This window comes from Diorhabda sublineata, chromosome 7 (genome assembly GCF_026230105.1).
Source record: "Diorhabda sublineata isolate icDioSubl1.1 chromosome 7, icDioSubl1.1, whole genome shotgun sequence".
Classification (NCBI taxonomy): domain Eukaryota; kingdom Metazoa; phylum Arthropoda; class Insecta; order Coleoptera; family Chrysomelidae; genus Diorhabda; species Diorhabda sublineata.
In genome coordinates, this window is record NC_079480.1 from 9,655,094 (window position 1) to 9,678,855 (window position 23,762).

General features: G+C 31.5%; 2 protein-coding genes across 2 annotated transcripts; both read left to right on the forward strand.

The window, feature by feature from the left end:
- The first annotated feature begins 251 nt into the window (after nt 1–251).
- LOC130446859 (homeobox protein TGIF2-like) lies at nt 252–5,702 on the forward strand. Its single transcript, XM_056783366.1, has 4 exons — nt 252–663; nt 1,223–1,479; nt 2,751–3,106; nt 3,607–5,702. The coding sequence occupies exons 1-4, from the start codon at nt 648–650 to the stop codon at nt 3,860–3,862; spliced, it is 885 nt and encodes a 294-aa protein (XP_056639344.1). The 5' UTR covers nt 252–647; the 3' UTR covers nt 3,863–5,702.
- A 2,298-nt stretch (nt 5,703–8,000) lies between these two features.
- Nucleotides 8,001–20,248, forward strand: LOC130446335 (molybdopterin synthase catalytic subunit). The gene is made up of 5 exons (XM_056782530.1): nt 8,001–8,617; nt 8,676–8,851; nt 12,782–13,036; nt 13,127–13,347; nt 20,085–20,248. Exons 1-5 carry the CDS (start codon nt 8,373–8,375, stop codon nt 20,199–20,201), a joined length of 1,014 nt encoding a protein of 337 aa, XP_056638508.1. The 5' UTR covers nt 8,001–8,372; the 3' UTR covers nt 20,202–20,248.
- The last annotated feature ends 3,514 nt before the right edge of the window (nt 20,249–23,762 follow it).

Below are 23,762 nucleotides of genomic sequence, written 5' to 3' on the forward strand. Positions count from 1 at the left end.
GGGATCTACCATTCCTCGAAGGAGAAATCTACTATTTTCTAAATCCATCAGTTGCATTTAAAAGTGTGAATATTTAACTGAGTTCCATTGTGATAAAACTTTCCTGTTTCTAAAGTATCAAATCATAACATAATTTTGTGGAAATGTTAAATTAGAGTCCATTTGAAATAACTGTGTAATGCCAGAGGTATCAATCACAGTTAGTTTTTACTGTTCTTAGTTATGAGATAAATTTTTGGTTGGTAACATTTGTGATACATATACCGGCTACCGCCACACGATGTGCACTGTGCAGTGCTCATGTATAATGTCAATTTTGTACCTATAAATTTCAAGCCCGCGTGACAATCACTGTGTTTTAAAATTAATGTGGATTTCAGTTTAGTTCGGTAAATTATCAACAAAAACGAGTTTTAGTTTTATTTAATAGGTAGCAATAAACGTGATCAAGCATTGTTTTTGCGAATTATTTTAATGCTTCTCAATATCCAGAAATATTAGTGTTATTTTGAAAACTTACATAAATGTAGCAACTCTTTATTTTTTCATTTAGAAAGCAGTTGAGACACTTGTATACGCTAGTGAATGTGAAATAGATTTTGAGTTGTTTCATCAAAATAAAAATATTTTCGTACTAGTTGTCAACGATGAAAATGAATGTTCGTAAGTATAATTTGTTTTCGTGGCCTCTAAATTGGTATATAAGATTTCTATAACGATTTAACTGTATTATAACTGGTGGTATATGGTTAAATTTGATTTTAAGGAATGTATTAGATTTGTTTATTATTTTGTAAGAATCTAAGCGACCACGAGGTTGCTTGCTATTTGTCAGCTGTCATTTTTAATGTCATCCAAAAATGCTTTTCATTTTAAATGTTTGAAAATTAACGATGCTACGTTCGGATTTATTTCTATTTCCACAATTAAATACCAATGATATATAAATAGCCAATAACAAAAGAAACAAGAGCAAGAAATAGTGAATTGAGCCAATGATATGCTTCAATTTTGTTTATTTGGAAATTAGTATCTAAAACTTTGAAACTTTATTTACTTTTGTTCTGATAGTCATTTAGGATACATTTGACAAAGTTGGCAAATAAATTGTCACTTTCAACTGTTTGTCATTTGTTTTACGTTGTCATGAAGATTTTATTTATTTGAGTTTGCATTCCATTTAAAAGTTTTGAAATGGACCCAATGAATAACTATTTTGCAGATCGAGAAAGATTTAGATCTGGCAGCAGTACTGACGAAAATGAATCCGGATCTGAACAAGAACATGAACTCATGTCCCAAAATGAACTTGCAATGATTAATTCTATCGGAGCTCCCGTCCGCAAACGAAGGGGAAACTTGCCTAAACATTCAGTGAAAATCTTAAAGAGATGGTTGTATGAACATCGGTATAATGCTTATCCAAGTGATGCTGAAAAATTAACACTCTCTCAAGAAGCCAACCTGACAGTTTTACAGGTAATTAACAAAAATTATGATAGTATAAGTATTCTGGACAGTATTCTAATAACTCTAGTTTTTCTTTTACCTAAATTTTGATTGAAATATAAAAATTTAACGAAGTGAATTGTGAAATAAATGAAAGTGACTTAAGCATAGTTAATAAAGGACTTCTATAGTAAAAAATTAAGGCAAAGCTGAATTTTACCTAGATGATAGAATATCATAAGAGGAAAATTTTAACTAAAACCTCCAAAATTCATCCCAGAATTTGATCCCTTGCTCACCTCATAGGTTCAAAAAGCTGACAATCATGGAAACTAGATAACTCCCTTAAAATTGCTTAGATAAGATCGTGTTTTTTTCGTTTTGTTTGTTATTGAATGGGTTATAATATGTTATAACACATCTTCATTCAAACATGATCAATTATCATATTTAACAGTGGTAGTAACTGCCATGCGAGATGTGTTTGTCACTCCATACCTTCTTGCTTCTCTTATTATAATAAATCAAAAAACTGATTGATACAAATGAAATTTATGTAAAAAAACTAATTAAAAAAACAAATTTTTTAATATTTTATAAAATATTAATCAAAAGTTTTAAATATATATATATATATATTAAATAATATTGTGACCCATTCAATAATAAATAAAACCAAAAAAACGATCTTATTGGACTATTTTTAAAGGAGTTATTACAGTTTCTGTGAATATTAGCAGTTTGAACCGTTGAGGGGGTCGGGGAAGCTTTGGAGACTTTTGTAAAAATGTTCTTCTAGTTAATTTTATCAACTGGGAACAATCAACCTCACCTATTTTTCTTGACTTTGGGTATTTTTCGGTCTTCATTAGTTGGGCTACTTTAATTTCTGATAGAAATGAGCCAAAATTTTGTAAATTACAAAATAATGTAGGTTGAGTACTAAATATGCTATTTTTTCTCACTGGATATATTTATATAAAAAATAAAACAATGTTACTTTCACAAAAAATAGAAAGTGTACCAAAATTGGTTAAAATATTTTTCTAGTGATCAATAACAATAGGAAAGCATTGCAAAGAAATTTGTTATAGGCTTTTCACATATTTAAAATTATATCTAGTGAGATAGAAAATTTATAATTTAAAAAAGACTTTGAACCAAACTTAGATGCTCCACTAGAAAAAATATTTTGTTTCGTAGCTGCATATGTATTATTCAGCTATTTATCTCGATTTTTTTTTACATTATATAAAAAATTAAAAAACTTGTAAATATGAAATTTTGCTTTTTACATGTAGGTTTGTAATTGGTTTATCAATGCAAGAAGAAGAATTTTACCTGAAATGATTAGAAGAGAAGGACATGATCCACTACACTATACAATATCTCGACGAGGTAAAAAATTGAGCAGTGTAAATGGTATGATTGATCAGCCATCTGTAAACTGGAATGGGGATTTGCCAGATATGAGAAGAAAGCGTATTAGGCTTGATCATGACTATGGTGACAGCATGACATTGATGTATCGCTCTGAAGAAGATAGCCCTAATGAGTATGAAAGCTCTAGTCCTAGTGAAGAAGAGAAGTTCACACCTTGGCAAACTGTCATCCGTTATGGTGTTCCAAGAGATGTAAATCATCCTGCTAATCGAGGGTAAGCATAAAAATATTAATTCATTATCCTAATTAATATATACTCTTCTTATATAAAGTGTTATGAATCTGACAGAACAATATTTTGTTTTTGTTTCAAGAGGTTTTATAATAAGGGTGATAAACAACAGTAAAACAGAAAATACAAGGATGATATTTTTTTAACCTCAAAAATAACAAAATGAATGAAACACTATTGAACTTTTTCTCAATTGTTGGACTTTTAATATGGTTTCTGAAGTAGGTCCACTTTAGGACCTGTTTAGGTATTCTGTTCTCTTGACTTTCTATGAGTACATGCCCATACCAGATTAGTTTTATCAGTGTTTAATAAATTATTTTGTCTCATCAGTAATTTTTGTTTTCCGGTCATATATTATTGCTTAAAAATACTATTATTATTTAGTAAATATATTTTAAAATGGATTGAATTAAAATTTTATATCTTACAGAACAATATATTTTTGAAAGAAAATTATAAATGATTGTTTTATCTTTCAGAACACTCAAGGAGAACATCGGCGGCAGCGATTATTGGAATGCTCCTCATTCTCAAATTTCTCATCTATCACAGCTATCCCCACTTCCAAATCCTAAAGTACAAGTAGTTCCTACTCACTCTGATGAACACGTTAATCAAGATCCTTTAATAAGCGATACAGAGGACAGGGACAAATTCAAATGCTTATACTTACTTGTGGAAACTGCGGTTGCAGTACGACAACGTGAGAAGGAACAAAACGACACTCAAATATAGTTTAAAATGCCAAGTAGTGTTTAACCAATAGTGCCTTAAATTTAATCACAGATTCAAAAAAAATTATGCATCAAATTGTTTTAACTAAAGGAACAGTTTTCTATTGCAAAATTAAGGGACTGTAACTGTCTTGGTATTTATGGTTTAAAATTGTTACCTACTCTATAATAGCTTATGTATGTTTTTTTTTTAATATATCTAATTGAATTTGAAATCGCTGACTCAAATATTTCTGATATATAGATTAGAATTTTTTTCCATTCAAAAAAGTAACTAGTAAATTACAGTGAAAAAATATTTTCAATAAGCTAGTCATTGTCAACAGATTGACAGAGAGTTTAATAGATTCTTCTATTTTCAGATTAGCATAACCTTTTTAATCTTCTCTCATACAATACAAATTAGTAATCAATCTTGTAAAACTAAGTTGTGTGTTTTCAATATATTTTGACTTTATTATCAAAAGTTCTGATACATACTTAGTTGGAAGCAAGCTCTAAAAAATCCTCCCTGTGTTATTTCTTATGAAAACTTACAAAGTATACAGAAGTTTGCATCCAATTGAATTAAACCATTGTTACTACTGATATTTTACAATAAATTTAACAAATAACTTAGGCTTTGCAAGTATGACTAATTTGTTACTATTGTTGTTCAAATTATCATTTACGTGATCTTTGAGAAGATACACTATCACTAGTTTCCTGGTGAAATGATTATGTAATGGTGAATTAATTTCATTATCGCAAGTTTTCTACGGGATCTTGGCATAAAAACATGAAATTCCTGAGATTTATTCTTTTTCACTCGATCTTATGTAGTCATTTTCTTCAACTTCATTTTATTCTTAATTCTATATATTTGTTAGTATCTTCCAGTTTTTTCTTTGTTAGATATGTAATTTTGACTAAAGTACAATATATCAAGACTTTTCTATAGTAAATATTTCTCTAGTTTTCATATTATTTATTTTTATCAGCCTTTTGAATCTTAATTTCAGTTTGGTTATATAAACTTTTTTTTCAACACTTTATTCAGTGTATTTGTTTGATTTTGCTTATTTTGCTAATTTTTATTTGGAAAAATGTAGAATTTAATTTAAAAAAAACTTGAGATCTGTGAGAATTGTTTGGAAAACTATAATAAAACAAATCAAAATGTATGCCATTTCCCTTCAAACATAAAAACATTTTTCTTTTCTGTAAAAATTATAATACAATCATCACAAAGAAATGTGTAATTCATAAAAAACGTGCTACCACTCTGAAGGTTATTGCTCTGGTATCATATTTAAGGAAAGTACTTAAGTTTGGTTAAAATACATATATTATCTTTTAATTTGCTAAATTTTGATCGATAAAATGTTTTTATAAGTGAATTTTTATACATGTTCCTTTAATTAAAACGAAATATTTTGATGTGGACAATATTCTATTTGTGAGAGTTATTTTTTCATATTTGAGACATTTATATGGATTTTCACCTTGAGCTCAAATTTGTTTATATATTATAAATATTGTATAAAGATGTACATGGTGATTCATAAGAATGGCAACGGCTTCTTTATTATTATTATGTTATGCATACTTGAATCATTTTCTTGCTAATTTTTTGAGGGATGTTAACTTAGGCGTGTTTGATAGATTGCCAGGTGCTATATTTTTAAGAATCACTTAAATTGCACCTGATATAATGTGAATAATGTGTGCCAGCCATTTTTGTTTTTATGACATAGAGTTTTATAGTAAGGTTGTAAGTTAGTTTCTAGTTTCATAATTTTTATTGTTTTAATTTTGATGTCTTTACTTCCAGAGAGATAATAAATGAATGTTTGCAATTAGTTCTCTATTTACTTATACAAAAAATCGATGCATATGGGAAAAATGAAGAGAGAACCTATATATTCATTTAACTGATCTGGACCAGTATTCTCAAATCCTCGCTTGGAGCGATATCATTGAATGTTGAATGCTAGGGGATCAAAATTCATTGTTGTCTCGATTCTCATGCCATCTCACAATAGGAACGTTCCCGCCAAAGAGGATATAATTGTAGTCATACACAATGCCGTCCATATATATGGAATAAATTCAATTTTAGCGTTATTATGTACTGTGTGAAAAAAACCTGAATCTCTCGATTTTTATTATTAAATTGACAAATAACAGTATGAAATAGTTATTTTCCTAACAAATGCGGAAAGTGATACTTTCCCGTACGGACACCATGCCATTTCAAATAAAAATAAAATTACAAGTGACACCTTAAAACTACTATATAATTGTTACAATAATACGTCAAGCTACCCTATATCGTAATTGTCGACCCATGCTTCGATGGTAAAACAAAACTGTGGAACCTGTTGCAGCTTGGCGGGTGAAACTCGCGATTGGTGCGTTGCAAGAAGAAAAGAGGGCTGAGTAAAAATATTCCAATTTTAAAAATTTATATTAGCGCTATTATGAGTGCTAGAGACGTCCGGTAAATTGCAAAATTTATGTTCCGACGTGCCCAATAATTAAAAAATATAAACATGGCATCGTTTTCAGACATATTGTAATCACTTTTGCAGTTTTGCTATAAATAATAAAAATTTGTTTGTATAAAACATGATTTTTATATTTTGATTCACCAGGCGCTAAAAATACATATACTAAAGATTGAATACGAAATAACGGAATTCAAAAAAGGTTGAACTCTTTTTCTTTAACGACACAGTGTCCACTTATAAAAATCAAAAATAGCAAACTTTTTGAAACGTAATATTCTCATATAATTTTTGAAAAGAATGCAAATTTTGCCGCATTTTCAATATTGCCTTTAAAATAAATGATCAAATTAGTAATTTTGTGGAGCCCCTGCAGTCCTCCCTAGACCCTCTTTAAATCCGATGCTGTTTCTAGGGGTGCAAATAAAAATTTTCAGGTGGTACAAATTAAAATAAAGATTTTTTTTCTTACAGTCAAAATTTTTTATATAATTTCTGAAAACGTTCGCGTTTTTTTATATTCTCTCCACTTTACCCAAGGGTGCAAATTAGTGAAAAGCGGATCATGTGTAATTTTTGCTAGAAACCGGATTTTCTACCGTACATGCGCAGAAGGTACGATCATTGGATGATTACGACAGTTCATTCGGCCTTATAAAATTCACTTTTACCTCGTTTTTAGAGTGGGGAAAATAGAAAATTGTACATATTTAGATAGTACAAATTAAAATAATTACTCCTTGATTTAATCGAAGCTTCCATTTTTCTGCCAGAAGTATACGTTTTTTTTGGGTGAGGCGTGTAAATTATTTAATAATATTTTTCTGGTAGTACAAATAAAAATGAAGTTAACTATGTGTTATTTTTGTAATGAAACAATCTTTATTCTGCCGGAATCTTTCCGATCTCTCAGTTATTACCGGATAACCGGATACGGTTATTTTTTATTAATTCTTATAAGCAGTCAACAGCGATATTTGTATCTTTTTGGCCTTTTGACATAAAAATAGTTAATTGGTAAAGGAGTATGTTTTAAAATACGTGTGTGTTGGTAAATCGGTGATAATTGCTCAAAAATAATGATTAAAACACCTAAAATCTATTACACATTTTAATTAAGATCCATGAACACAAAAGAAATGAACAGTTATGAATTAACGCACGAAACTAGAGTAATAAAAATAAAGACTCTCGTTAGTTGAGTTTTAAATATGAAATACCCACCAAAACCGAAACGCGACGTTTGTTAACTAAAAATCCCGTTCTGTGTTATGATCCACAAACCACCAATATAGGAGATTTGTGTTAATATCCACAATTAGCTGATTGGTGATCTAACAGATCACGGTTTATAGTTTCCGAAAACCCCTATTGTAAAATGAAAAACCAGCATATAATAATCAATAAAGACGTTTAAAAATGCACTTCAGAATGTAAAAAATGCTAAAAAATAGAGTAAGGAGAACAGGAAAACTCACTGTTATTAAAAAGAACAATTTAAATGAACAAAACAATTATGATATTATTTTATAATTCACGGAAATGAATAAATGAATGAACAAAAATAAAACATAACCAATCTTAAAGATGGTTATTAGCATTGCTGAAATATTACACGATTATTGGTCTAAGCTACAGAATGTACGTTCTGTGGTGTAAGTTAACTGTTAGATGTCCCCCACTACAAAGATAACCTTTATTACCAGTTACAAAAATATGTTTTGGTTAATTATAGTTTAGTATTCAAGTTGTTATGTGCATCGAAAATATTAACATTGTTGTATTATTTTTTGCGAAAGCTAGAGAAATTACTGGAAAACCATCCGATACATTAACAGTTAGTTCTCCTATTTCTCAAAAAACTTTGTTAAAAAGTATTATAGTTGCTTATGAATTGCAAGATTTAGAAAGCCAGATAGTTTTAGCAGTTAATGAACGTTTCTTGCAATCTGATGAAATTATCTCTTTAAAAGCAGGTGACGAGGTTGCTGTTATACCACCTCTTAGTGGAGGATAAAGAAGATGAATTATTTAAAAATTACTTCCGAAAAATTAAATTCAGATTTAATAACTAATCTTGTAAGTTCAAATTCGTGCGGGGCTATTTCACTATTTATAGGAACAACAAGAGATAATTTTGAGGGAAGACCAGTAGAAAAATTGGAATATGAAGCTTATGAATCTATGTGTTTAAAAAATATGGAAAATATATGTAAGGATATTCGGAACCAATGGCCATCAATTGAAAATATTGCTATTTATCACAGGTAAGTTGTAAGTAATTTAAATTTAGAAGATATATTGAATGTTTGTCTTATATTTAAGGTTGGGATTGGTTCCTATAAAAGAAGCTAGTATAATAATTGGAACATCATCACCTCATAGAATTGATGCAATCAAAGCTACCGAATTTTGTATTAATAGTGTAAAAGAGAGTGTTCCAATTTGGAAAAAAGAATATTATAAAGATGATGTACCTCAGTGGAAAGAAAATAAAGAATGTGCGTGGGCTTCTATTAATAAGAATTGATAGCTATTTTAAAATGTGGTTAGTTACGTATAATTACAGATAAATTGATTATTTCAAGGGTTTATTAAAAACCTCTTAATTATATTTTAAGCTTTTCTCTTTCCAGATTACCTAACAATATTTGATAATGTTCACATGAAATTTATGGGTTAACAGGTTATCATTTGTAGATATTAAAAAAAAATGTATCAATAGAAAATACATTGGAGTCAATTATTTTTTTATAATAAAATACACTGCCGAGCATAAAATTAGGGTCGCCCTATAATTTGAATTTATTCAAGAAATTTTTATGTTTCTTGGGCTTTTTCTACTGTAGCATAGTTTGCTGACTATTTGCTTGAATAAAAGAAAAGCTGCTGTTGTTGAAAGTTTATTGAAAGCAATGAAAATGAAAACTTTTGCTTTGCTATAATTTTCGTTGAAACAAAAGTGCAATTTTAATGTCTTCAGTAGCAAGTATTTACTCTTCTGGCAGTGATAACAGCTTGCAAAGGACGTGGTATGTTTTGGATTAAAATTTGGACAATATTCTGCAGACCACTGTCCCATTCATGCACCAGTATGTAGTGAACTCTGTAGACTTTTTGGGGGCCAGGACATGTCATCGTAAACGTCTCCCCATCTCATCCCAAATGTGTTAAATGGGATTTAAGTTTGAACTGCTAGCAGTATGAATGGTAAAACATGGTCTTCTAGAACCTCTGTCAGGTACCTGAGTGCAGTCAATGTCCCATTCTTGATAAAGACTAACTCCAGATGAGCATCAAAAGATATACCTCCCATACTGTAACTGATCCTTTACCAATTGGAGAAGATAATAAGCAGTATGTTGTACTAATCCTGCCTCATCCTATGTCTTCGTGTGAGCAAACCAGTTTCTTCATACTGCTGCCATGTATGTAGATATTGGAGTATTATAAATACTGCGACCCAAAAGATCTATTGTGTCCCCCTTTCTGTGATCCCACTCCTTTTAGAAAGTCCAGAATGTGGAATGGCTGTAGCTGCCAGAGATCATTGTCTTCTACTTCATATGCTCTCAGCTGCGCTCTGGAGCTCTGTAGTGTTTCACACTTCAAGATAATGTAGATAGAGGTTGTTTTTCCCTCCACATTTTCCTTAGTGTGATTTTTTTTCCTCCTTTTTTTTAGACCATGAACTAATATTTTCCCAATCCTATAATAAATTATGTAACTATTAGCCTTGATGGTCAGGTAGGATTGTTTGTCTACATATACCCTTAACTATTACTTTTACTTTAGTCTTTCCGATCTAAGACTTTGTGACATTGTGAAATGTGAAGTCCCCCATTCTGCACTTCTATTGGCTGTAGAAGCCCTTTTTTTGGGATATCTTATCCCATATACGTCGTTAATTCAGCCCGCGACTTGTGTAACCTTCAGCCGAGTGTGGTGTTTCACAGTCTACCAGAATTAGTCCCAGCCAAAAGTGGATGCCCCTGATTCGGATCTTTTGCTACCATCCAGAGAACATACATCTCATCCTCTAGTGCTTCTTCCAATTAAGTTTGTTCTTCCGCACTGAGGACAGTCTCAGGGAACGCCTTCGGCCACTCTCTCGAGCTTGGCAGCAGTTGCGTCCCTTTTTAGAGTCTGAAGCGGTGTCTTTGCCCGTTATTCGTTTTTTCCGGATTTTGGGTTGGAGTAGTCTTAACTCTCTTCCTCTTTGAAGCTGAAGGTAGTATTTTTGTTTGACTACCCATGGATTATGCTCCAATGCTTTGTTTCTTGCTTCCTCTGGTGCAAGCTCTACTGAGTTCATGCCTTAGTGGGTCATCTCTGCCTCCTGGCTTTCCCCGTTCTGGCATGTTTTTTCCTTTTTTATAGAAGAGGGGACCCCCCTCTTCTCCCTGTTTTCCTTTCTTGTTAGGTATTCTTACTTGAGAGGTGTATGGTTTTTCAGTTTTAGCGGTTTGTCCCCGCTGTTTTTTTTCCCGCGTGTATCGTCTGGATACAGTGAGGTGCGACCCGGTGCCCCAGGGGAATGCTTTGCGACAGCAATTACTCTGTTTAGCAATTACCATTCATCCATCGCCACGATGTCCTCCAACTTTGATTCCGGGGATGTTTATGGACCTCCTGGTCTAAATCAGCTATAGTCAGTTTCAACAGGGTCACCACGAGGATCCAATCGAAATCACATACCCCCAATCGTATTGCGAGTATCTAGTTGTCTTAGTGGTCAGTTTATGGAGTTACAAAGTCCTACTGCTGCTATAATCATTGCAACTCTATAGACTTACACCAACGTTTCGCTATGACAGTTGCTACCTTCTAAAGCCGCCACGATTCGTGCCGCAAAAACAGAATTTATGCTTATTGCAATACATCGACAGTGATACTATTCAAACAATTTGCAATAGACCGATAAAGCGACAGAAACAAAAGATATGCTGATAATGGTTTTTGGAAACTTTTTTGTCAAAAGTTTATTGAATAACAAAAACTTTTTGTTTATTCAAGCACCTAAACAAAGGTTGTTTCATTTGATTATCACATATTTATTTTGTTATTTTCAATATCAGTGATCAAGAACTACACCTCAAATTTGTGGAAGAAGTGGAAAAACAGCTTTTTAACGACATTTGATAAAAATCTATAAACGTTCTATCTGTCTGAGACAGTTTTTGTGCTGCTATGAACAGTCTAGAGTTCACATATTGACTTAGGTATGGATGGATCGAATATTCTCTATGTACCCTGCGTTGTCTGTTGTATTGATAATAATCAATGACGTCGTCCTCATCAGAGTCAGAATACATTGAAAAATTACCTTTCACTGCTGCACCATCTGACTGTTGCAAGAATAACTGATTTGCAACCTTTCTTTCAAAATAGGTGCGTCGTGGGCGGTCGACCTTAGGAAACTATGGTAGAGCCCAACATAAACCCAAAAAAATTTCTAAAATTACTAGGTGACTCTAATTTTATGATCCGCAGTGTATTTGGATTGTACAATTGCATTAGACTCTAAACTCAACTGGAGGGAACATCTAGTCAAGAAACAAAAGCAAATCAACCTAAAGTTCCGAGAACCATATTGGCTACTCGGATGGTGGCCTACAAATTAAAATCTTATTATATAAGGCAGTCATCTTACCCATCTGGAGATACGGAATATAATTATGGGGATGTGCCAGCAAATCTAGTATTGCTCTCATACAACGAGGACAATCTAAAATCCTTCGATCACTAGTCGATGCACCATAGTACGTCACAAAAAAATTGATCCATCAAGACCTCCGTACTCCAACAATACAAGAGACAGTACAAGAAAGAAGCAGTAACCACTACCTAAAGCTGAACAGCCATCCTAATCTACTACTACAGTCAGAAACCCAAGAACCAAACAACAGAAGACTGAAACGAAGTTGGCCAATTGATCTCAAAAAAAGTGCAAGAGACCTTCTCACTGGAGAAGTCTCATCAGGACATTCCCAGGACCAACCTAGGCCAATAGCCAACAGATAGCTCATAGAAAATGTATTTCTGATCGCCTTCCTTATTTCTAGATACATACTAAAAATTATGATTAGCAGAACGACTTGTTAATAACCATTTATCTAAAAAATGAGGTCGGTAAATATAATTTTATATCATATCACTAATTTCGGAGTACAAGAAAGAAGAAAAAAGGAAATTAAATCAGGTTTTCAAAATATATCTCTTGGAGACATTGTACCTATTTCAATTGAATAATTATGTTATGCGAAGCAAGGTAATTTTAGAGAGGATTTGAAGGAAAAGTAGATTTAATAGGAATTAAGGAAACAATGAGAAAACATTTATAATAAATATATCCGTAATTGAATCTTGCAAATACAATCTAACATTATTTTTCACCTCTTGTATTACTACTTTATTTTAATTTTTTTTAGATAATAACGATGCTATTAGAAGAATAGAAATTCGACAGAATGTTGAAGCTCCCGCGGTTCCACATTTAAGACAAGTGAAAGCAACAAAACCTGAAGTAAGAAATAGAATAAACAAATTTATCGAAAGAAAAAGAAGTGATATTAATATTAACAATGTTCGTGAATTTTGTCAAAACAATCAAAATTTGGAATTTACTTGTGCCAGGATAGATGCAACAGTTCACAAAAGGAAGGATTCATCAAGTCACTTACAAGGTAAATGTAATATATTGAGATGAATGTCTCATAATTTCATAAAAAAATAAATCAATTATCACTTTATTTTACACAATTTTATTATTTTAGTCAATAGGGTCATAAATTCATATGCATGGAGGGATCAAACTGATTCCTCTTATTTAACTAAACATATTCCTTCAAATGGAATTGAAGAAAGATTGGTTAATGTTGAGAAACAACTGAGTTTGGGCACACCAGTCCCAAAAAATATTTACGATCGCCTTAAAAATATAGAAAATAGGTTGTTGCAGATGGAATCTGTGTCTCCAGAATATATACAATTTTGGGTAAGTTGGATAAATATATATTTTTCTTTTATACAGTTTTTCGGAAAATTTCATGTCATATAGTGATATGTGCGCGTAGAGTTGTCGATTAATTACAATGAATTGTATTGTAAAGCATTTGATTAGAATGATTTTATAAATTTCTGTGATGTTTCAGTTTTATCGTATATCATATACACTGTCACATCACTACACCAACACTCACAATTACACTATCTGACGCGCGCTTCGATAAACAAGTTATCGTCTTCAGAGACTGATGGTAAACTAAAACCTAATGACTCGAATTACCTGTTTTATACTAAATTTTCCAATAAACCTTCTTCCGCGAAAATTAATTCCAGCAGGAAAACCTCCTTGGCGAGAATCTTCACATTTATTCCTCCACTACTAAACTATATAGTAGGCTGTAAGGAATTGAGCCTTTTGTCCCTATCTAAGCTACTCTTAAATTTAGCAATTTGAACGATTTATTATTGGACACATTTTTTAACAATTTTACATTATTAATAATATTAATATTTATGTAATGATTGTGACTGGCTGTATGATCGGTAAAACCTGATTTTCCGGTCCGTCCATATTTTAAATGAGTTATGTGTTCTTTTAATCAGATAATAACGGATCTCTTAGTTTGCCCAATATACTTTCCGTCACAATCACCACAGCTAATTTCATATATACCATTCTTTTCCAAATTTGGTATTTTATACTTAGGATTGCCCAACAATTGTTTTAATGGATTGTTGGATTTATAAACCTATTTAATAACCACTCTTCTAAATAATCCTTCCACTTCTACACTTTCTTGATAAACTCTCACGAATTCTTCACTGAAAAACTCTCAGGTTTGAGAGTTAACCTTTGTTAACCACCTGGAAATATTATAACTAGGTGTACAAATTGTTGAAACAACAGGTGTCATAGTCATAACTTGGTTATCGAAACGCGCGTCAGACAGTGTAATGGTGAGTGTTGGTGTAGTGCTGGTTTAAACAGTGTGTTCAATATGGATATCCACAACGGTTCCAGAAAATTCAATTTATTTCAGTTTTATCAAATACTGATTTTATGCAATTGAAGTAAATTTTTAAATTACATAAAAAGAGAGAAATAAATTTTATTGGTACTATTTTCATTACAGAAACTTCAATTAGCAGACTATCTCTCTGAAATAATGTAGAAAATTTTAAGATCTCTCATGCCATTCCAAGAGACACTTTAGACCAGATTTGAGTATTATTATCATTTTCCGTTTTGATTGTTAACAGATCGAACTCAAAATTTGACATTAATTGTATAATTTTTAACACCACTTGTTGCATCAAGATACAAAAAAAAAGAAAGTTTCTGTGCATATTGTAATATAATATTGTATGGCGTTGCTATCATTTTTCATTATTATATTACTTCTACTGATTCTATTTCTAATGAACACTCATTGTTGTACAAGAAAAATATTTCTACAGACTTAATCTTTGTTGTGTGAAGTAAAATAGTTATTTACTTGATTATTTTCAGTGCAAAGAATTGTTAAAAGACATTATTTTAAACAAATATAATTTCATTCAGGTACTACATGATTATAAAAAAATACAAGACATTTTTGAGGGCTTTTGCATTCGCGAAATCATTAATTATGTCGTCGTATGAAATCTTGTTCATTCGGTCTAACTCTATGCATAAAAGAGCTAAAGCATTTAGCTTTTTTTTGACTTAAAGTCAATCGTGATTAGAAAGAAAAGCTTCTCTCGCCTTAACAATTAAATTAAAACGCAGGAACAAAGACAGATTTTTTAATGATCTAGAACTTGGTTTTATTAAAATTCTTTCAGAATTTAGCTTTGAAAGTGTATGCATTCTTAAACTAATAGGGTAGTTGCCTTTTTTAAAAATTATTTATTTTTTTGTTTTTTTTATATAAAATCTTGAAATGAAATAATGTCAGAAAGTGAAATATTTAATCAAAAGTGAAAAAATGATTTCCAAATACTTGATTGAAAATCGCAAAAATTTTAAATTTTTAACTACATAAAAAACAATTCTCATTGATTTTCAGTTGGTCATAGGTTTAATAAAAACATTGAGCAATTGTCTGATTGATGATCGCGTGGTTATCGTTGCCGGCAACGTAACGTGTGCTGATATAATACAGTTTTTATTTATTAGTTACGTATAAATAAAAAATTTATCTTTATATAAGAGTAAGTAAATAAACCTTTTATAGGTTTGTTCTTGCATTATTACATATTCACGGTAAAAATTGAAAGCATAATAAAGTTAATTTTCTTGGTATCATAAAAAAATTTTATCAGGTGTTGTAATCGTGGTATTTTTACATCCTGGCACAATGTTCATGTGTATCATAAGTTCAGTATTTATTTTATACCTAGGACGTCACGAAATATGTACGCCTTACTGAAATGTTTAAACTACCTACAAAATTTTTTCTCTATAAATATTGATCAAAAAATTAAAAAAAATTATAATAAAAGTTGTATATAAATTATCCCTATCCCTATTCTGTTTTCAAATCATTAGGGTACATTGTTTCCATTATTACCGTTGGTAACAACTCACTCAATTTTCGAACAAGATTTGCCGTCCTAGGCTACAGTCTAATCAGCCTGTTTTAACCAACAAAGATTTTCTATCCTTCATTGTATTATTTCAAATTTTACGGTTATATAAAGAAGCAACTATCATTTCAAATAATTTACAGTTTCATTAAAATTTATAATATAGAATTATAAATTATTCCCAAATTGTTAGTTACCCATGTAAACATTACATTTTCAAAATATCAAAGCAACTATTATGAAATTAATTTCATGACATAATTGTCATCGTGAACACGAGGGTTTATATGAATATTACCTATCTCATAAATATCAAAATGCAATTTGTTTTAACAATGCACAAATGTATCCTTAAATGTCATATTTCAAATTTGACTATACAAAACAGAAGCAACGTATGTGTCATTTATTAGCATATGAAATAGAAGTCTTTTGGGTAGGCTATTGGTTTACAAGCGTGTTTTATAAATATTGGCAGCAATTCTAAAGTGTTGCGCTCTGGTTATAATTTTTTCATGTATAAAGTAAGGTAGTTGAATTTTAATTTTTTATCTATTTTATTTTCTAGTTTTATTTTCAATTTAGTAGCAGTATTCCACTTATTGTACGTGATGTATGTATGTATTGGGGTATCGTATACACTGCGCCTAAAAGGATCTATTGTGTCCCTTTTTCTTACTGCCATACTGAGGAACCCAGTTTTTACAGCTGATCTATTAATCCCACTCTTCTTAAAAAGTTCTGTAGCTGCCAGAGATCTTTCGTCCCCTGCATAACATAATCTGCATGCTGCATTATCTGCTGAGTTTAGCATCTTCATTTTTCACCCCCGATAGGACTCCTGTTAATATTCATAGCATGTTCTTACTTACATGATACATTCAGCAGATCTCTGGTTATAGTTTCCCAGAAGAGTCTTTGCCTGTCTCAGCCTCTGTAGGTTGCCCAATAATTATTTTCACCCCTATCTACTTTTTTCCGATACTTTTTCTATTGTCCTGTAGCTGATACCACAAAAGGCTTCAGGTTCTATCAAGGCTTTGTCTATTCCTGCTTTAGCGAGTCTTTCAGTTTTTTCCCTTCACTCCGGTTGTCCCAGAATCCATTGTTGAGTAACTTTATTTTTATTGCCTAGCTCGTTCAATTTGTTTAGACATTCCCAAACTAGTTTGGATTTAAATGATTTCCTATTTGCGATAGTTCCTATCTGGATTGAACTGAACATAATTGCATGAATTTCTGCTTGAAAAATACTTGTGTTGTTTGGTTCTGGGCTGTACACTCCTATTCCAGTTCTGTCTGTGTATTATTTGATGGCATTTTTGTTCATTTCTCCCATAGATTTTTGATCCCACTTACTTCTACAGCTTACTATTGAGGTGAATTTTTTTCAGAGCTGAATTTTTTTGATATTTCATCCTGAAGCATGTCATTATTTAGGGACTGTTTTTCCTTTTTGATTCCGTCTTTGAACATGCTGAGTGTTGCTTTTCCGCCACGCTTTCCAGTACTATGTGGTGATTTGGAATCACTTCTAGTGCATACTGAACACACTGTTTCACACACGCGCGTTTCGATAACAAAATTATTTTCTAACTGAAGTTTACCTCCAGTCTCTGAAGTAGTGGTGTAAAAACAGTGTGTTCAGTATGAATATCACCAACAACTCCAGCAATTCCAACTTACTCATAGTACAGCTGTTGGGCATGATTTCACAGTCCCGGTTGCGCATTTGCAAGTTATTCTTTGTACTTTCGAGATGTTCTTCCTCGTGGTAGTCAGACTAGTACCCCAAATCACCGATGATTGGTCTTACAATTGCCGTATAAATCCACAGTAGGATCTTTAATTTACAGCTGTATGTGATACTGACCCATAATTGTGAAAAAATCATAATAATTAATTCGGTGTATATTGATATTATTTTTTGGATGCCGTTTTAATTATGTTAATAAAATCATCGATTAACTTGAATAATTTGTGACAATTGATTATTATTTGACTTGAAAATGTAACAAAATATTCAAGGTTGTATCTGGGACTCAAATTGCAAACAGAGATAACCGAATATTAATATAATACAATTATGTATATATTTATTGTTAGATTATATTTCCGACAAGGTCGATGCACAAAGGCTGTTTTAATCTTCTGTTGTTTGTTTCGTGGAGAATTGAAAGTATTAGTTTATAAGCGTTGTTTTGCTTGTATCATGGTGTAATATTTTCTTTGTAATAACTCGAAGTAGAGATTTTTCAACTGAGCTCTTTGAATTACTGTGATATTGGATTTTTTGCCAAGCCCTACTATTTTGTACCATATATCTATATGTAGTTGATTACAAAAAAAGTCGGAATAAAATTTTTTCAAATAAAACAGCGGGAGAAATAATAAAGGCAGATAAGTTTACGAGGCAGTAGCACAACTCATAGTGGAGTGCTCCATCCAATTTTTGTTACCAAAAACACGACTTTATCTGCCTTATTGAATAACATGAAATGTTCTTAGTTGAAGTGAACTTATGTTTTAATCTTGTTCTGATATACTAGTGAGTAGAAGTACTTAATTTATCCCCCATTCTTCGAAAATAAGAAAAATAAACTCAAAAGCGGAATGTAAGCAAAAATTTCGGTCTGTTCATTTCGCCCTTTTGCTTTGAAATCTCATAAAATGAAATATCAATAGGCAGGACGGGACAACTGAAATGTTATGGAGCTCTCAGTGCATAACTTCTATATCACCTCGCCCTTATAGTGGATGATTATATTTTGAGTACAACTTTCAGTATAACATTTATAAATATGTTTTCACAATATCACTTAATTTTCTTAGATGTTTATTTTCTTAATTGCATTTGTCCTAGACTGTTGTTGAATAGAGTACTTGCATGGTTTGAGAAAAAAATAGTTTTGGATAATTTGTATACAACTTTTGTTATACTTTTTTAAATTATTGGATCAATATTTATAGAGAAAAAAATACAACATATTATACAAAGTAAATATGACAATTATTCTCTCGGTTATTCTAAAATAAGTGCTATTATTATACTTTGATTAATAGGAATAATGGTATATGAATCGTGTTTTGTGAAATACCTCGACTAAAATACCTGATAATTCAAGTAAGTTTTAAATTTAACTTATTTTAATATTTTATAGTAATTAAGTTTATTATTCTTCTAATTTTTAACGTGATTATGTAATAATGCAAGAACTCAACCTATAAAAGGTTTATTCACTTTATTCTTATATATAGAAAAATTCTTTATTTATACGTAGCTAATAAATAAAAACTGTTTTATAATAGCACACGTTACGTTGCCGGCAACGATAACCGCGCGATCATCAATCAGACAATTGCTCAATGTTTTTATCAAACCTATGACGTTACTACTGGAAACCAATGAGAATCCTTTTCGATGTAGGTAATTTTTTCGCTTTTAATTAAATATTTCACTTTCTAACATTATTTAATAACAAGAACTTATGAAATACACAAAAAAGTTACAATTTATTATAGACGTGCTATTATTGACGAATGATCTGAGGATTAATCATATTGGGGTGTAATTATCTATTACGTTTAGATTTTAATCAAAATAAAGTCTAAAAGATAATTTAGTTTGCTGGAATTACTCGACTTATATGTAGCAATGCCATTAGAAATAAATGTGATTTTTTCATTTATGAGATCAGCTAACCGTTTTTCTTAGCTGTGATTCTACAGCACTTCCACCGCAAGTAAATCCGGTCCAAAGTCTTGTTTTTTAGTCTACAATACACCAACGAAATTATTATTTAGTAAAGACGATTGTGTGTATCAAGCAGGGGAGTTTTTGCATAGTAAGAGAGAAAGGAGCGCGAGAACGTGATAATGGGCGATAAGGTTTATTGACTCCACACTCGCATATTTCTCAGTAACGAGCGAGTCGCCGATTTGAATGATTTTTCCCCACTTAATCATTCTTTTCTCTTTAATATACGTTTAATTATAATATGCAAATGCGCATAACAGTAGTCACTTCAGCATCCATCTTTATCGAACGGAGAACTGAAGTGAGAACTTTGTGAGAGTGTGTACCCAAAAGAAGTTCTCACAACGTTCTCGCTGAGAATCTCGTGGAGAACCACAAGTTCATTTTTAATTTTTTTTTAGGATAAAGGAATATTGCAGAATGGAAATCCGACAAAGAAGAAAATATTTACTATAGAAGAAATAGACAATTTGATAATGGAAACTGAAAGGGAAATTAATGTTAAAATGAATTACTGATGTATTTTATAATGAAACCAAGAGCAAATATAGAATCATCAGTTGTATGGTATTAGCTTATTGTCCTTTAATCCTCCGCCTGCAACGTGCTGTAGAAGTAAAATTCCTGCAACGTCGGTCTGAGAGACCGATATCTAAAAAGGTCAAATAATTATTGTCAGTTGTTATTTTTTTGCGCTAACAAGTCCGTAATACATCTTTTATTAAGCCACGCGAAGTTTTTGATACATTTTATTATACTTTTGTGGCACAAAATAACCATGTAATTATCCATACCATAGAACGGCATTATATTTGATAATGGGCATGCATAAAACAAAATAATATTTTTCAGTTGAAAGACTTCTAGGAGGATTAATTTAATGTACAAACTAATCAGAAAATATGTTTTATTCATATAAGTACATTTAGACTATCATTCTTAACTGGTACTACTCATCGGTATCTTTCCCTGTATAACAGTCATGACAAATTCCATTGAGAGGTGTTCTAGCCAAGAACCGGCTACATTTTAGGCATTTGTACTTGGTTTTTCTATTTTTCTTGGACGAACATAGAAGACATCGGCCATAAATTTGATTTTGGTGTGCAGGAACATTTTCAGCTTCTTTTCCACATATTTCCTGAAGGTGCAATCGAATTGTACGTGGAAGTCTATTATTTGTAGATCTTCTTGAAATATGATCCTGAATAAGCTCATATCCTAACAGCTCTAAAAATTTTCGGTGACGAATTGATGTTATGTTGTTGCTCTTGAATACTATGCATGAATTAAACCTGCCATATTCAAAAGTTCATAAAAAACAACAAGTGGATATCAGTTGTAAGCTTCAGACATTTGGTCCACTACATCGACACCACCTTTTGTGTGATTGTAATCTACGATTATTTCAGGCATTCCTGTTGATGTATCCAATTTATCACCATGGTGCATCGTTGACAAAACAATGATACATTTGTTCTTACGTGGAACGTAGGACACTAAAGTGGACGTTTCGTCAAAGGCAAAGTAATAAGTTCTGAAGGTATCTGTGGCTTATTCTTACGCATTGTACCATTATTGTCAGATGATAATCACGCAAAAGTGTGTCAAGAACAACTTTACTTATAAAAAAATTGTTCATTGTTATATTTCTATTGCTTTCACGGACAGGTTCACATAACCGACAAACTAGTGCAAGATTCGCATTGTCAACAGCAAAAGGTCCTTGTGGTTGTTTTCCCAAGTATACTTCCAACTTGATTACATAAAATAATTTAGCATCAACTAAGATATAAATTTTTATACCATACCGATTTGGCTTGCTTGGTATGTATACCTTGAATGCACAACGACCTCTAAATGAAGCTAATATTTCATCTATAGTTAGATAAGCTGAAGATAATTCTTGAGTAAATTTGATACAAACTCGTCAATAATCTCACGAAATGCAACAAATTTGTCAAAACTTTGTCTCTCAGTTCTTGTGTTGTTTTGGTCAAAACAAATGTGGGCCAAGAGAAACTTAAATCTTCTTTGGCACATTGTTAATCTAAATATTTCCATCGTCATCCCATCGTTTTATTTAAAGAATCTTCTGGAATTTACAAGGTTTGTCAAAAAATGTGATTTTTGCTCTAGAGTAAAGTACTTTTCTTTTTGACAATATCGAAAATTGTTATAAAGAAAAGACGTTTAGAATTAAAAATAGCTTTCAAATATTCAACATTATTTATTTACATTAAAAAAATATTTTTTTCTACATTTTCTCTTCGATTACGTTGGAAATTTAAGTTTGCACATTAATGCATAATAATCTAGGATGCACTGGAATTTTTTAAAACATATAATCGAAGTAGGCTTTTGTATAGTTTTATGTTTGACAGACGTATTTGTTTATGAAAAGTTAGACATCCCACCAACATTAAGTCTGAAAGAGAAAATTGAGATTGTGCTAATAGTGTGTGATAGTATAAAGTATAAAACATTTCGGGAAGCAGCAGACATTTTCAATTTCCGACATTCAAATAAAAATATTCATAATGAAACTGTTATTACTATAAATATTTAATCTATTTAAGACTTATGGAGATGTACATAATACTAGTGAAAACTTGGAAATATCGAGGTGTTTTTCGACTGACTTCAATATATTGAGGTTCAAAACCCTCATGATTTTGTTTTAATGCGAATTATGGAGCAAACTATGGTGTAAATGCAAATATAACTCACTGCAGTAAGATAAATTATATTTTATTTAATTCAAAGATACATTATGACAGTAATACATAATAAACAAAGCTTACGAATTGCAATAATGAAGTAAAATACAGTACAGTATTAATTATCAAATGAAATTACAGTAATACATAATCAAATTTCATTTAATAAAATCCAAAATTGTTGTCTGCTTACTGCCAGTAAATGCCGCTTTATCCATTGCATCATCCATAAACTATTGATTGGATCACTCATTGCTGTTTTATTTTGTAGAAATTTCTGGCACATCGTGCATCACGGAGTGAAGGATTTTGCTCCAGTACATCCTCGAAATTGCTATCTTCCTCATCATCATCCCCTTCTGCACCTTGCGAAACGGATGGGACAATGTCTGCATCGTTGAGTATACCGCATACAGCCAGCTCTTCATCGAAATTAACAAATGAAAGTCCGTTAACGTTCAGTGCCTTTGTAATTTCATTCCATCTATCGGGAGTTTCAATTGCATCTTGCATACCAATAATGTAAGGACAGTCCTCCTCATTTTTATTCTGCTCTTTAAACCCGCTTTCTCAGTTCTCAATTGTCTTTTCAGCAACATTGTTCCAAGCCTTTGAAGCTATCCACATGGCGTCAAGGGCATTCATTTTTGTTGGGTTATTGTCTTCAATATCACGAAGGAACTGGTGCACAACTTCCTTCCTGGAAAGAGCTTCAAAATTCTTTATTATTCCTTGATCTAACGGTTATATTTGGAAATAGAAATTCAATTTGTATGTCTTTGAGCTTTGGGATATCTCTATGTGCTGTGCATTTGTCGATAAATACTTTTTCTTTTTTCTCAATTCTTTGTCCAGGTCAGCTAACAACTGACCAAAAATTTCAGATTTCATCTAAGATTTTTTATTTGCAGAATAGTCCATAGGAAAACTTCGAACCCCTTTGAAACATCTTGAATTTTTTGCAATCATTAAAAGTTTACGTTTCACACTTCCCGTTTGATTTGCTCCTAGCAGTACAGTAACTTTAAGTTTACTGTCTTTCCCACCATGGCAAGAATCCCCTTTAAAGGTTAAGGTTTTGTCAGTTAAGCACTGGTAATAAAGACCAGTCTCGTGAGCATTGAATATATCCTCCGCTTTATATCCCTTGGATAGTTAAGGTAGACTTTCACTCTATTGTGTGCGCACTTCATTGTCGACACTTGCACTTTCACCAGTTATCTTTTGGAAACAATTTCAATGCTTTTCTTAAAATTTTGAAGCCAACCATTACTAGCACAAAAATCACTTTCACTTCTACCAAGTTATTGAGCAAATTGCGTCACTTTTTCTTGTATGATTGGTCCACTTATCGGTAGG